The sequence below is a fragment of the Pangasianodon hypophthalmus genome, chromosome 11 (genome assembly GCF_027358585.1).
Source record: "Pangasianodon hypophthalmus isolate fPanHyp1 chromosome 11, fPanHyp1.pri, whole genome shotgun sequence".
Lineage (NCBI taxonomy): Eukaryota > Metazoa > Chordata > Actinopteri > Siluriformes > Pangasiidae > Pangasianodon > Pangasianodon hypophthalmus.
In genome coordinates, this window is record NC_069720.1 from 27,339,671 (window position 1) to 27,354,274 (window position 14,604).

At 40.7% G+C, this 14,604-nt stretch overlaps 1 protein-coding gene across 1 annotated transcript; it reads left to right on the forward strand.

The window, feature by feature from the left end:
• Window positions 1-13: 13 nt before the first annotated feature.
• Window positions 14-3,831, forward strand: sdhaf2 (succinate dehydrogenase complex assembly factor 2). Its single transcript, XM_026910859.3, has 4 exons — window positions 14-172; window positions 2,245-2,456; window positions 3,182-3,291; window positions 3,462-3,831. The coding sequence occupies exons 1-4, from the start codon at window positions 146-148 to the stop codon at window positions 3,590-3,592; spliced, it is 480 nt and encodes a 159-aa protein (XP_026766660.3). The 5' UTR covers window positions 14-145; the 3' UTR covers window positions 3,593-3,831.
• Window positions 3,832-14,604: the final 10,773 nt, after the last annotated feature.

Consider the following 14,604-nt stretch of genomic DNA (forward strand, 5'->3'; position numbering starts at 1 on the left):
CACCGTGTAGTCCATTTTGAGAACCAAAGAGAACTACATGTCCCGAGAAGCTGCTCGGCGATGACGTCATACGGACAAATCAGAAGCCGGAGTCTCATCCGGGGATTTTTCTGTGTTAGCATTCGCTTATGAAAGACGGGCCATAATGCTCTCAGCAGCAATAAGGAGCACTGTGAGTATTTCTGTTCATGTGAAAGTAATTATTATTCATTTTAATTCATCATTATCTGAAACAAAAGCTAAAAGATAGTTTAACGGTAGAGGGAGAGGTGAAGTTTACTGTTCTAGCTATGCTATGCTATGCTATGCTATGCTATGCTAAGTTAAGGTGAGTGTGGGTGAAGGTGCAGGTCACGTGGGTTTGTGTTTATTGTTAGAAATTGCAGGAGTTAAAGCAAAAACACATTTCGAGACGTGCTGTTACAGGAAACTAATCCACACCTTGCTGAAAGCTGATTATTTTCCTACAGCAGCACGACACGAAGGTTTTTTTTTTATCCTTTTATAGTTACATGTACATGTTCAGGAACTTCCATGAAACAAGTTCCTCATGTTTCCTCAACCAGTAGCTCTTCTTTCTCCCTTTCTTAAAGTTTATATTAAGAAAAAAAGAAGAATGGCCGTTGCAAAGCACTGACACTGGAGACTCCTTCCATAAATGTTAATGTTATGAATTTTCTGCGACTCCAAGCCTTAACAACGATACATTTATTTTATATAAATGAACTTTATAAAATAAATAAATGTATTTTATTCGCCTGGAGTGTGGAAAAGCAAAGCACACAAATATATAAGCTGTTTTAAATCATTTGTTATTTAAAAAAAAAAAAGTGTTAAATAGGTTTGGAAGAATTTATCATTTTAAATGTTATAAATAATGTTGACTGTTTGTGAGAAATATTGAATAAACTGCTGGTGTTTCAGTATCGAACAAAATGTCTCATAAAATATACTTCTGTTAATTAAATCACAAAAAGTGACTTTATTTTAAATTAAACATTTAATCTCATATAAATATGAAATACAGATTTAATGTTATTAAAAAAATACACTGGAATTGACTTATATACATGAATATTTAAAAAATAACTTTACATATCAAATTTGTTTGATTGTATAAGTATTTACTAATTCGTGGATTATGTGATCTGCACCATTGGATTTATTAGATTACATTTTATGAGAAAATGATGATTATTTTAAGTGCTGTAACACAAATGACAAAAAAAAAAAGTGACGCATTTGTTATAAAAAAACAAAATAATAAGATAAAGAACAAAAATCAAGTTAAAAATAATGTCAAGATGTTAATAAAAACTTACCATTATCTTTTAGGGTAAAACCTGAATTGAAAAATTAAACATTTTGTAGGTCAGAAAATCACACTATTTTGAGAATAATCCTTATTTTTTAAATTTCAGATTTTAAATTTATTTATTTATTTATTTTTAAATTTCAGATAATCTAGTACAGCTGTAACATTTAGACATTTTATTATGTCAGTAACATACCTAAGTGACTACACACCAAAGGAATGCTCCTTGCACTGAAGTACCAGTCTAGAGGGAGGTGTTGTGTTGTTATAGGAAACTAATCAACGCCGGTGTGGTGTGATGCGACCTAATGTGCAGCAGAGGAGGAGTCTGGTTTATACCTGACGCATGGCTTTGCGTGCGACATTATTGTCCACACACTCACCTGCGTATCTTATGTACATCAAGAAGATTTCAAAGTGACATCCACTAGACAAAACTTCTGTCCATCAGGTTTCTAAGTCGAACTGTAAAATGACGAGCTCCGTCTCTCTTAAAAGACTCCGCCGTCGTCGTGATTGTTGTCATGAACTGCATCTCAAATCGAAAACTCTGACCTTACACTGAGAAGGCTGGGACACAAAACTCATCTTTCAGTAGGTGTGAAGGCGACATGAGAGGTTTTTAAAATTTAAACACTACCTGTGAGAGGAAACACGGTTGGTGTTAGTAGTCACTATTTCTAATTTGTAAAATAAACGAATAAAACCAAAGAGGAGGTTTTAAGGTTCTCTCGCGACCCCATTTGTAAATCAAACGACCCCACATCGCGTAGTTTGGAAACCCGTGAAGTAGAGCGTCTACCGTACAAGTTCCTGTGACCGAGTTGTTACCATAGAAATATAATTTAAAGAGCCAGTGCGTTAATATTAGCCTGTGAATTTAATTGTTATTGTTGGAGCTGTAATGCGTGATTTCTTTTTATTACCAGCTCCTGCATGGCGTTCGGTCTCCTCTGCGTTCAGCCGTTCCGGTGTCAGTGCTGAGTCGGTCTTACCGCGGTGAAGCTCCAGAGTCGGAGCAGGTCGAGATCCCACTGCCTCCATGGGAGGAGAAGAAAAACGAGCCGGTAGACATCAAGAGGAAGCGCCTGCTGTATGAGAGTAGGAAGAGAGGCATGCTGGAGAACTGCATCCTGCTCAGGTGAGGCGCATTTCCACCAAGGTTTCAGTACCTTCAGCAGAAACGCAGAGCTGAGAACCCTCCTGAGCTCAGCGTGTGGTGAAAATATATCAGCACAGTAAACACAGAGACTGAAGTTCCTAAAGTTCCTGCAGTGGAAATGCAGCTAAAGTTCCTGCAGTGGAAACGCTCCTAAACTTCCTAAAGTTCCTAAAGTTCCTGCAGTGGAAACGCTCCTAAACTTCCTAAAGTTCCTGCAGTGGAAACGCTCCTAAACTTCCTAAAGTTCCTGCAGTGGAAACGCTCCTAAACTTCCTAAACTTCCCAAAGTTCCTGCAGTGGAAACGATCCCAATGTTCCTAAAGTTCCTGCAGTGGAAACGATCCCAAAGTTCCTAAAGTTCCTGCAGTGGAAACGTAAAGTTCCTGCAGTGGAAACGCTCCTAAAGTTCCTAAAGTTCCTGCAGTGGAAACACTCCTAAAGTTCCTAAAGTTCCTGAAATAGCTCCTGCAGTGGAAACACGTCTATAAGTCTAAAATCTGATGTACGTACAATCCCCTCATGCAGCTGACTTCAAAGAAGTGTCTACCAATATTTATTTATATAAAATATTAAGTGTGTGTGACGTGCATGCCTAAGAATTAGGTCCCAGATTTACAGCTAATAAAGGAGTTGTGCTGCATGGGATCTTCGTAACTCTAGCTCCTGTAACACACATCTCCTTGTTTTTTTTCATTGGTTTTAAGCCTTTTTGCCAAGCGGCACCTGGAGAGCATGAGCGAATCGCAGCTGCGACAGTACGACCGCCTCATCAACGAGCCGAGTAACGACTGGGACATCTACTACTGGGCAACAGGTGAGATCTCACGCAAACACGGGCAGGTCCTACAGCGTGGGATCGTCCTCACACTGACCAGTGCTCAGTGAATAAACATTAATGGAATTCAGTACATTCTTTATGAGCTTGGCTGTGTGTGTGTGTGTGTGTGTGTGTGTGTGTGTGTGTGTGTGTGTGGGTTCATTTAGAAGCGAAACCTACCCCAGATGTCTATCAGGGAGAAGTCATGGACCTGCTGAAGGAGTTCACCAAGAACAGAGAGATGGAGCAGAGACTGGATGCCCCAAACCTCGAGTACCTCGATAAAAGCAGCCAGTGAGGTCTTTATTCTCCTGCTGCGCTGCTGCGAATGTGGCTCGTGACCAGTGGGCGGTGTGTTAAGAGAGTGTGTTAAGTACGCAAGGCTGAGGTATTGTATTACCCGATGGGCCAGAAGAGAGATTCATTTGTGACCCGTGACAGTTGGACTGAGAGGTTTATTACTTGTATTTAGCTTGTACAGTGATTATAATGTGAAACTCTGGATTGTCATATTAAAGATGAAGATGATGATGATGATCAGTGCCTCCTTGTTGAAGTAACTTCAAAAAGTAAAGTGCTTTAAACACACGTCAGCCACAGTCCTGATCAAAAAGACATCCTTCGTAGATCTAAAAACGCATTTAAAAATGAACATTAGTCTAATTTCCTTAAATAGCCATCCAAAACTTAAAACCAAAAACTAATAGATTCAAACAAATCACGTTAAAAGCTTAGCGATGGTCGATTTGAAATCGTTACCCATTAATCAGTGTCTTCAAACAGCAAAAGCAAATTGCTTATTAGTCATTATGCTGTGTGTGTGTGTGTGTGTGTGTGTGTGTGTGTTTAATAAATTTATTCATAAGTCACTGCCATGGGGAAAAAGTCCCAAAAGTTTTTTTTTCCCTGCAAAAGTGAGTTCACCAATATACACCACTATACTTCCCATATATATATTTTTACACCAATGTACTGCTTAAAAGAAGTTCAAATACATTAAATGACCCATGATGAAGGAGGAAATAAAATGAGTGAGTTGTGTTATGAATAACTGGCCTACAGGGGGCAGCACAGACTGATCCATATATTTATTGCATAAATATGAATGAATATAGTGTGTGTGTGTGTGTGTGGGAACTTCCCTCTGCGAAACATTTATATTTCAGTAACCGCTTGTGTGCTGATGTGGAAGTATGTTTGGCTCTTCATCTTGCTGAAAGTCGTATCTATGGCCAGGTCCGAAGCCTGGTATGTAGCAGAATTCAAGGGGTAGGTTAAGTAGTGGGTTTGAATTGGCAAGACCAAATTGGGAAGAAAATGGCAGAAATTCAGACAAAGTATAAACTCTGGCCGAAAACAAAATTGATTTTGGGGACGTTGTCAAGCCAGAGATGGAGCACTAGGAAACAGGAAGTCGTAGAAATCTAAGAAATCTCTCTGCCCTTTCTTTTTTTCTTCTTGAAGTATTATTGGCATGAATATTAGGTGGATGCAGCGTGCACTCACGTGCGTGTGTCTGACATTATGTGAACCTGATAGTATGCTGGGGTTTTATCCCAGCGCCAGACCCATCATTTCAAGGTGTGGGGTCTGCTGTGCCACAGTGACCTGTTCATCTGAGGCTACATCTGCGGCGGAAAAATCACACTGTATCTGCAGCAGCTGCAGCAAGACAGCTTGTCCGTTACCTGACGTCCATCATCAGCCCAGCAGGTAGCTCGTAAGCTGGAAAACACGCATCCGTCCTCATCCAGAACCTCCGGAGTACCATATATGTGACACTCTTAAGGATTCCTGAAGATAATGCAGCACTAACCACACAGCTTTCATTTTGAGGATTTTAATGTATGCTGACATCAAGGCATGTTTTTTCCACATTTCCTATACTCTCAAGGTTTTCCGCACACCTTGCTGGGAGGCATCTGTCATTACAATTTCCCTCTGCAGGGAGAAAACACACACTGGACCAATGCCTCAAGGTATGCGCAAACTACTAACGACACCTGCCATTGTGAAATTGCAAAAAGATAAAAAAAAGCTTCCCAGAGATGTAGAAAGTCTGCATGGGGCTATGTGCGGCCACTCGCAAATTCACGACCACATCCATAATTGAGAAGGCTTTCATGGCATCCAAGTCGAGCCTCATGCCACTGAACAGTCTAGACCTTTCATTTCTAAATGTAAGATCAGAATATTTGTCTGGCTCAACACCTGCCAGATAATGGAGTACACTCCAAGAAACTCTCACACACTTTGTGAACACACTGGGTGCCAAAGTTAATTCAAAAGTAAAAGGGTACGTCACTCTGCTGATGTGAAAGCAGAGAAGTCCAGAAATGTATTAGTGGCAGTTTTTTTTTAAACAGGTGTCTGGCAGTGGTATTGGATGTTGCATTCTCATCTGCTTTAACAATCCCAGTGATCTTTAATACTTTGCTGCAACGTCTTCCATAGCTTCATTAGTATTGAGGGTAGGATTCCTCTCCCCATTGCACTTACAGTTATAGCATCATATACTTTGTGAGCTAGTGCGTCAGCTCCTCTATGTTCCTCTATGCCACGCTGGGCTTCATCTGCCTGTACTAGTGCATCTCCACCTGCCACTGTGAGTAATATGCATTTATCAGGTCGCAGCTTCAACGCACTCTTGAACGCTTATAAGATCTCTTTAACAAAAGTGACTATACCATGAATTGGTTAAGGCATTAGATCAGCTGTTTCGGATGAAAGATCCAGCTTCAGTTTCATTAAGGCAGACTTGATATTAGTCTGCAGTGCATTTGCCACTGCTGCTGAGCTGCACTCCTGCATTGATCATCAGAGCGCTCCGATGGCAGGCCATCAGTGCTCTCTGGCAGTGTGGGCTCATTATTCAAGTTTAGAGAACCACTGAGAGTACATCAAGGGCTGAGTCTGTGGACAAGGCAGCTGTATCAAGTTCCTCCGAGTTGCGCACCTCATTGCACTATTGCATTGCAGCTGCCAACTCCTCTTTGTTACAACATCGTAAAGTGCTCACTCTTCCTGTTTGAGGGGGCTGAGTAGCCGAGACTTCTGCCCATTTCTGTTAATGAAAGCAGCCATTTCTGCTGTTTACTTTTCTCTCTAGTGCTACCAAGTAGTATCAGAGAAAGGATAATGAATAATCTGAAGTGTTCGTAACTTGTTATTGGTGCAAGCTCCCAAACAGCACGACAGGAATTGGCCGTGCTCTCTGCAACACTAGCCAGTCGTGGGCAGGACGGCGCTTTCCTCTGAGTGCGTTACACAACATGAGATGCAGGTGGCTGGCTACACGTCTCAGAGGAAGCGAGCATTAGCCTTCACCCTCCCCAGTTTGTAGCTGTTGCATAGTAGGGGGAGAGCTGACTGGTGGGAGAGAATTGACAGGTGACCAACTTGAGGAGAAAAAGAGAAATTGGTATTATACTGTAGTTAGGACAAGGCTCTGTATGAGCTTGTAGAAGATGCTCGGCTTCCAAACAATTTGGGCATCGTTTATTGTCCATCATCCAACTCCATCAGAACAAACAGCTCGCCAAGTGGGTGGGAAAGTTCAACAATACACTACAAGTTATTACTCACTCTGTGGATGCAGTGCCATGCTGCTACATGCCAACACAAACAATATGCCACTTCCTCAACCCCTCAACAAGACGAGAAATGAAAAGAGGATGAGTGTGGAAAAAAAAACACTTCTACTTTTAACTAGCTACATTACCTGCTTGGCTATCTAGCTGTTTCACAATTCACTTTAATATTTGGTTGTGAAAATTGTAATGCTTTCCAATCAGAAGAAATGGATCAAACTTTACATACTTATTTCTTGGGATTTTCTATGATGCTTTTCTTGCTAGACATTGGGCCCCAGCACGCTAACAAATAAACCTAATTAACATGTTTGCCTTGCATCTCCAAGGATGGGAGTTCGAATCCTGCCTCCACCCTGTGTGTGCAGACTGTGCATGTTCTCCCCATGCTTTGGGGGTTTCCTTTGGGTACTCCGGTTTCCTCCCCAGGTCCAAAGACATGCGATGTAGGCTGATTGGGATCTCTAAATTGTCTGTAGTGTGTGTGTGTGCGTGTGTGTGTGTGTGTGTGATCCCATCTTGTGCCCCGAGTCTCCTAGGATGGGCTCCAGGCTCCCCGTGACCCTGTGTAGGATAAGCGGTATGGAAGATGGGTGGATGGATTGGATGGAGATTTTCGCACTAACCCTTTACATCAACTCCAGTGTAAATACTGAGTGTAATGCTATATTGTCTTCTCAGAAAGTTCCCCCCCGAAGGACACAGGTAACTCCTATTAAACTGTATTATTTGAAATTAGCATTAAAAGTGAGCGACACCCCCTAATCACCCCACTAACTCCACACTCTGACACCCATGTAATATTGTAATAGATGAAGTTATCATCATATTCCTTGGAATGTGGTTTCCAAGGTTCTTTATTTGCTCTCCTGACATTTTTAAGGCAGAACAACCTCCACGCCTAATTTTTCATTGAACAGATGGTGAAACGTTGTGTGACATTTTCTGTGCACATTGCTTCTCCTGGAAAATTAGTAAGACATCAGGCTTGTTCATGTAGGATTCTGTTGAATGCCACAGGCTCTGAAATGGATATCAGAGGCAAAGCAACAAATTAGCAGCATACCCAAAACTGTTGAGTAATTAGTGACAAGATACACGCTACACTGTGTAAGCGACCGAAACCCAGGGCTTGAATTTGGCTCAGGATGCTCTCTCCAAAATATCAGCTAATGGCAATATGTCTAGGAACCGTTTCAGTCACTCTGGTGATTTATAATGTTGAGTAGAAGTAAGTCGGAGCAACTGGACAAAGCCATTAAGATTTGAATGATGTAATGTCAGTTCAGTATTACTGACTGTAGGAGGATGTACAGGAGACGAGGCTGTATTCGAATGATGTCAGTTTCTCATTTTATTACAAAATTCATGACTTTGCATGTTTTCTTTCCATCCATCCCTCTCTCTCTCTCTATCTATCTATCTTACAGTCTGTCTTTCTTTTCATTATCTTTCTTTCCATCTCTCCTTCCCTCCTTCTCTCGTTCCACGTCTCCCTCTTTCACTCTGTCCGTCTTTCGTTTTCTTTCTGTGTCTCTTTCCTCATCTTTCTTTGTCATTCTCTCACTCTTACTCTGTAACTTCTTTCCAGTTCTAAGCTTCATGTCTTTCAAACATCAAAAGCCATCAGCACAAGGGTTCGTTTTCAGCATCAACATCAGATTGTTTGCTGTTAACAAATGTCTTGAGGTGGATTATTTTGGACTTTTGTGGAACCAAACATAAGCGCATCACCAATAATCTGAAAATACACAATGGGTATGAAGAAGTGAGTATGGGGCTGATTTCTTCTTAGTCCAGAGAGCAGATTACTAATATTAGCATTGTAAATAGTTCTGGTCTTAACAGTTATACCAGTAAAAGCAGCAGTGTCTTAGTCCTAACAGTAGAATAAGGACAACAGTAATAAGAGAGAAGCTCAGCTGGACTGCGGGGGGTTTTGGAGTGGGGACGAGTGTTGCTTTGTGTCCTCCTACGAGGAAGATCTATCATTTTGCCAGTGGAGTCATGCTGCTGAAGCTTGGGATTAGTGTTTGAAATTTGGGTGTGAAAAATTTATTTATTTTTTTTTCATTTTTCACAGTACAGGATGAAGTGCATGTCTGTCTTGAGCTCTGCAGCGAGCAGTCTGTAGGCCGCCAGCTGTTTCTGTGCCTACTGTTGCAAGACTGTGTGGACTGAGTCTGTACCTGATCAGGATCTGTAACTGCTTTGTCTCTCTGTTTACAGCTTGATAATTTACTCAGACTTGTAGTTGCACATCGTCAGTGTTATAGCTATTTTATTAAATGAAGTGGTCTGGGCTCTGTGTTAGTGCTGGTTATAGGGTTAGTGAGCCACAAAACCGGCTCTTCGCTGTGTTCCTCGGTGGTGATATGTGTACCGATGATGCTCAAACAGTTCTCTAGAATGGGTTGTGTTTGATCTCGTTTTCACTGTGTTGTCTGTGTGGAGTCCATTTGAGGTTTTCCAGTGGTCCAATCCATTCCAGGTTCCTCCTGTGCTCCAACCCACACCTTGGAGATTTCCTTGTGCCTCGCTACCCCATGTGATATCATCACCATGGGGCTGTTTAAGTTGTAAGCAAGTTGGACCTGATCGAGAACCTTGTGTACCCTGGTGTACAGTAACATTTTTCCTTCTTCCAACTATTCTGCTACGGCTTAACTCTACACCAGCATGTAATTGTAACACCGACTCTTTTCACCAACCCAGAAATTGCACAAGATCAAACTGACAAACTCAAATGATGGCTCGATGGCAAATGACCATGGAGCAGGGGGCAGAGTCAGGAGGTGGTCAGTGGCCACCCCACAACTGATCTAAATCAGTCAATATTCTCCATTCCGATTGGTCAGAAAATGTAATTTAACAATGAAGAAGGTATAAGCAATGCTCTGAAGAAACTTTCTGTAAGGATACATTTATTTAACATTTATTGAAGAAGGCTTAAGTGTTAGCGCTTTGAGGTAAAGTTGTTCTTTTAAGTTTTACTGCCATGAGGAAGGTCTTCAGGAGAGAGGACATTGTGCTTTGTAGTTACTCAGTCACATGCATGCTTTCGAGAGAGAGAGAGAGAGAGAGAGAGAGAGAGAGGAAAAAAGAGAGTGGTGAGGTAATGACGTTTGATGATGAAGTGTAATTCTTTGGCAAATTGCTGTGGAATAAGTGGAATAAAATACTTTTGGATGTGTATTTATAGGAAAAGAGCCACTGCTTTGTGTCTGGCCACATTACTACCCTGTCACTACTTATTATCCTATAACACCATGCCCCGTTGTGTTTTATTCCTTATTTTAAATAAAGAACAATTTATGTACAACAAAAGAAGCACGGTAATTTCACTTAAATTGGTATCTGGAGCTATCCACGATTCCCTCTATCTTGACTAGAACCCCAGCCCCAGCTGAAGAGATGCAGCTCCTTTGCATAATGCTGCCACCACCATGCTTCACCATGGCTGAGGTATTCTTTGAGTGATAAGGTGTCATGTTTTTGTGCCAAACATAGCTTTTAGAATTATGGCCAAAATGTTCTCCCTTATTCTCATCAGACCACAGTGCATTTTGCCACATGGTTTAAGGAGATTTAGGCAAGCTTGGATATTTTTTTTCTGTGAGGAAGGGCTTTCATCTAGCCACCCTACTCCATAGCCCAGACATGTGAAGAATAAGAGAGATTGTTGTCACATGCAGAGATGAATCAGTACTTGCCAGATATTGCTGCAGCTCCTTTAATGTTGCTGTAGGTCTCTTGGCAGCCTCCCTGGTAAGTTTTTGTCTTGTCCTTTTGTAAATTTTGGAGGAACGTCCTGTTCTTGGTAATGTCACCGTGGTGCTCCATTTTCTCCACTTGTTGATGATGGCCTTTATGGTGTTCCATGGTTTATCTGATGTTTTGGAAATTCTTTTTTATACCCCTCTCCTGATCGCTATCTTTGGACAGTGAGATCCCATAAATTCTTTGTAAGCTCTTTGTGGACGATGGCTTCAGGAGTCAGATGAAAAGGTATCAAGAAAACCCTACAGAAACAGCTGATCTTTATTTGGGGTTAATCAGAGTCACTTCACTGATGACAGCTGTATGACGATTACTTTTGAACATGAGTTTGAATGTGATTTGTTCATTCTGAGGACAGTCACTTGCCCCATTATTAAAGGGTGTGTGCACTTGTGCAACCAGGTTATTATAAGTTTTTTTTCTCCCCCTAAGCATTTCCCTTTGTTTTTCACTTGAATTTTGTTGGTTGCTGTATTGACAATGCAGCATTTTGATGTCTCTAAACCATGCTACATTACAAAACATGTGGAAAAGCCAGGACTAGGCAGCTTGGTCACACTGTAGCTATGATTTTTCCACTTAAAACTAACACTCGAATAACGTCACATGCACTGCCTGCTCCCAATAATGCAATGCCAGTTACATAAAGCATAAATTTGTCCTAGGTAGCAAATGTTAATGTTTTATCATCAGTAGCTAACCTGCTAGCTAATTGCGTATAGTGTTCTTGAAGTTTTTTTTAGTGTATGCAGTGACGTGGTGATGATGAGGCCAGGGTAAGTGTACTGTCTAGGGTGAACTGGTGAACTTGAGTGATTAGTGATTTTTCTCTTTCCCCCTGTTTCTCTCTCTTTTCTGTCTCCTCTCTAGGCATACGCTCCCGCTACACCCTCCGCTCACTGGAATTAATTGATTGTTTTGTGTGTGTGTGTGTGTGTGTGTGAATAGATTGCGTTTTTGGCCGGTGATGTAAAAGATCTGGCCGCGTCACAAATGTGTTCGAGGGCTCCGTGCCATCTTGATCACACGCCACTGAGTGACTCGAGTCTCTCCACTGAGCCCAAGAGAGACAAATGGACAGAGTGGGAGAGAGAGAGAGAGAGAGAGAGAGAGGAGGGGGGGGGGAAGAAAACTGAAATGGAGAGATACTCTTAGAGAACGACAAGTGAATACATAAAGAGGGAAGGGACAGATGAAGAAATAAATGGGCAGAGATGGAGAGATAGAAAGACTTAAAGGCAAAGAGACATGAGGTGGAGAAAAAGAGATGTAGCGAGATGGAAAGAAAAAGATGTGGATGGAGAGAGGAAGACAGAGATGGATGCAGATAAAAGAGAGGCAAAAGATTGAGAAATGTAGATGGGGAGAGTAAAACAGTGAAAGTGGCAGATAGAGAGAAACATAGCTCTAATAACCCCTCTCTCTCTCTCTCTCTCTCTCTCTCACTAACAGCTCTCCATGATGTTGTTTCTTCTCTGATTTTCTCTTCTCTGCTCATCATCAGGCAAATCTTTCATCTTCTGCCAGAAAAGTCGCTTTGAAACTGAAGCAGAGAGAAGAAGCATTGCATTTCATGTGTAGAGCTTTGTTGTCGAGAGAGAGAGAGTGAGACAGAGAGGAAGAGAGGAGCTATCCCCCCATCGCTGCCGTATGCATGCAAACCCCGACCTCTCTCCCACCTGAGGGACGGTGTGCATGCGTAATGATAGTGCACCATACACCAGCACATTCCTGAGTCAATATACTGTACATCCAGAGCAAAAATATCCACGGCAATATAAATCAGGGTGTTACCACATGATGCATCAGATGGTATCAAATTAAATAGGTAGAAGTCTGTAGGTATAATATCTCACACATCATGTGGTAAAACCCTAAATATGTGCAAAAGTCAGAGACCACCCTTTTGTTTTCAATCAAATGGCCAGTTGTTGCTGTTAATTATTTGATGATGATGAATAAATTACAGCATATTAATTCCATTCATTTCAGTCAAACAGCCATAAAGTACGTATTTATTATTCATGCAGGTCAATATTAAAAATCAATATCACAAATGAAATATTTAAAGATTTCATACTGTTGAAGAATTTGTGTGATTTTCTGTTAAATACATTTTCCCCTTCTTGCTCATTATTGTTATAAATGTTCATTATTGTTCATAAATCACACAAAAGGGTGACTGACTTTTGCACAGTACTGTAAAGCTCTGAAGACTACAGGTTTTATTTTCCTGAACATAAACTTCCTGTTCTCTTCCGCACTGATCTCAACCAAAAATTTCATTCCAGTTCCACTGAAAGACTCCTAGGTTTATAACCTGATCTACTTATGGACCAAAAAAAACCCCCAACAACATTACTGCTAAAAATAAAAAAGTCATTTCTGGTAGGGAATTAATTGCTGATTAATTCAGCCAGTTCTGTTCTTTTTACTAAATTTCTTTTCTCAGTTAGCTAGTGAGGTTTTAGACATCATCTTTAAGCAGAATGACCACTGCATCTGCTAAATTGGCTTCTTACCCAGCCTGATCCTTGCAGACAGAAAGCCAGAAAGTTCTAGAAACTAAGCAAAATAAAGCCATTTTCTCCATTAAGAATGACTTATTAAAGGAAATGTTTTCTTATATCAAATTATATTATTAGCATTTTGGTCAGAACCCAACTTTTCATCAATTTTGGCTGTTTTCCAAAATTCAGCTGTGATGACTTCCGATTGGTTTTTACTGGCTGCCTCATGTTTTTTTATTTACACTTGAGTTAATACAATACTTACGCATTTTTTTCAACTGAATCTTTGTCTACGACATTCTTTAGTATTAGGGGTGTAACGATACACTCCAGTCACAATTCGATTCAGTTTGATTCTCAGAATATTTGAATGAAGAAATATGATGACTGAAAAGGCCCCTTTTTTAATTTCTGAACCATTGTTTAAATGTAAAACAATGTGCATTTTTGTATGTACAGAACTAAATAAATCAGAAATTGCTACAAACAGATGTTTAATATTGTAAACAAAATGTACTACAGGTTTACCCTATATTAAAAAATAAATAAGTTTATAAATTCTCAATAAAATATTATTGAATAAACAAAAGGGAAAATGGTCAATTGAAACATAGTGAGCTGAGCGGCTGAGGTGTCATTTTATACAGAAATAGAGCTCCAAAGTCGGCTAAAATGCCCGGTTTCAGTGACCTCTTTCTCAGGCACTGTAGGTCACAGCAGCACGGGGCTGGTGTTGTTTGAAAGCTACTGAAGAGCTAGTTTTAATGGTCATAACGTGGTCATGTAACCGTATAATCTATAATGTGTTTCAATAATTGTGATCAGTCCAGCCTACTGGTACAGTTCTCATGCTTTTCTTTGTTCTTAAATGAACATTCTCCATTGTTAATAATAGAATATCTTCCCGGTAAAATCATATGTCCTTATCATAATGAAATGCTGCTTCAAGGATCCTATGTAGACTTGCAGCAGCACTACATCCCAGCTTCTGGTAGTACTGTAGATCCTAAGGAATGTAATAGACCCCCCGAAATCTGATAAAATGGTATCGGATATGTATTGGTGTCATCTATAAACAATAGTTCCATGATTGCTGCTTTGAAACATAGCAGGCTTAGTCAGTCCCATTAAATAGAAAGCTTTAAAGCCAGAAAGTTCCACAGGGTGTCTGGTTGAGACTGATTATGATCTCGAGCGATGTAGCAAACCTGGGATTTGAATTCACAACCTGCTGGTCAGTAGCCACTTTAAGTGCAGTTGATCTAAGAAGTTAAACAGCTTTATTGCAGGATTATAATCTTTCTGTCAGTGGGGTCTTTCAGAATCTGCTGGTGAATCCATGTGATAGTCAGTATGCGGTGTGTGTATAGTATGTGGGTGGACTGTTAAAGGCGGTGGAATCACTCAGACCTTTGTGCTCGATCAACCAT

Bases quoted from the DNA above. Each gene is read 5' to 3' on its own strand.
- sdhaf2 (XM_026910859.3), top strand. From the start codon at position 146: ATGCTCTCAGCAGCAATAAGGAGCACT. The intron at 173-2,244 runs GTGAGTATTTCT...TTTTATTACCAG, and splicing joins CAGCAGCAATAAGGAGCACT to CTCCTGCATGGCGTTCGGTC. The intron at 2,457-3,181 runs GTGAGGCGCATT...ATTGGTTTTAAG, and splicing joins GAGAACTGCATCCTGCTCAG to CCTTTTTGCCAAGCGGCACC.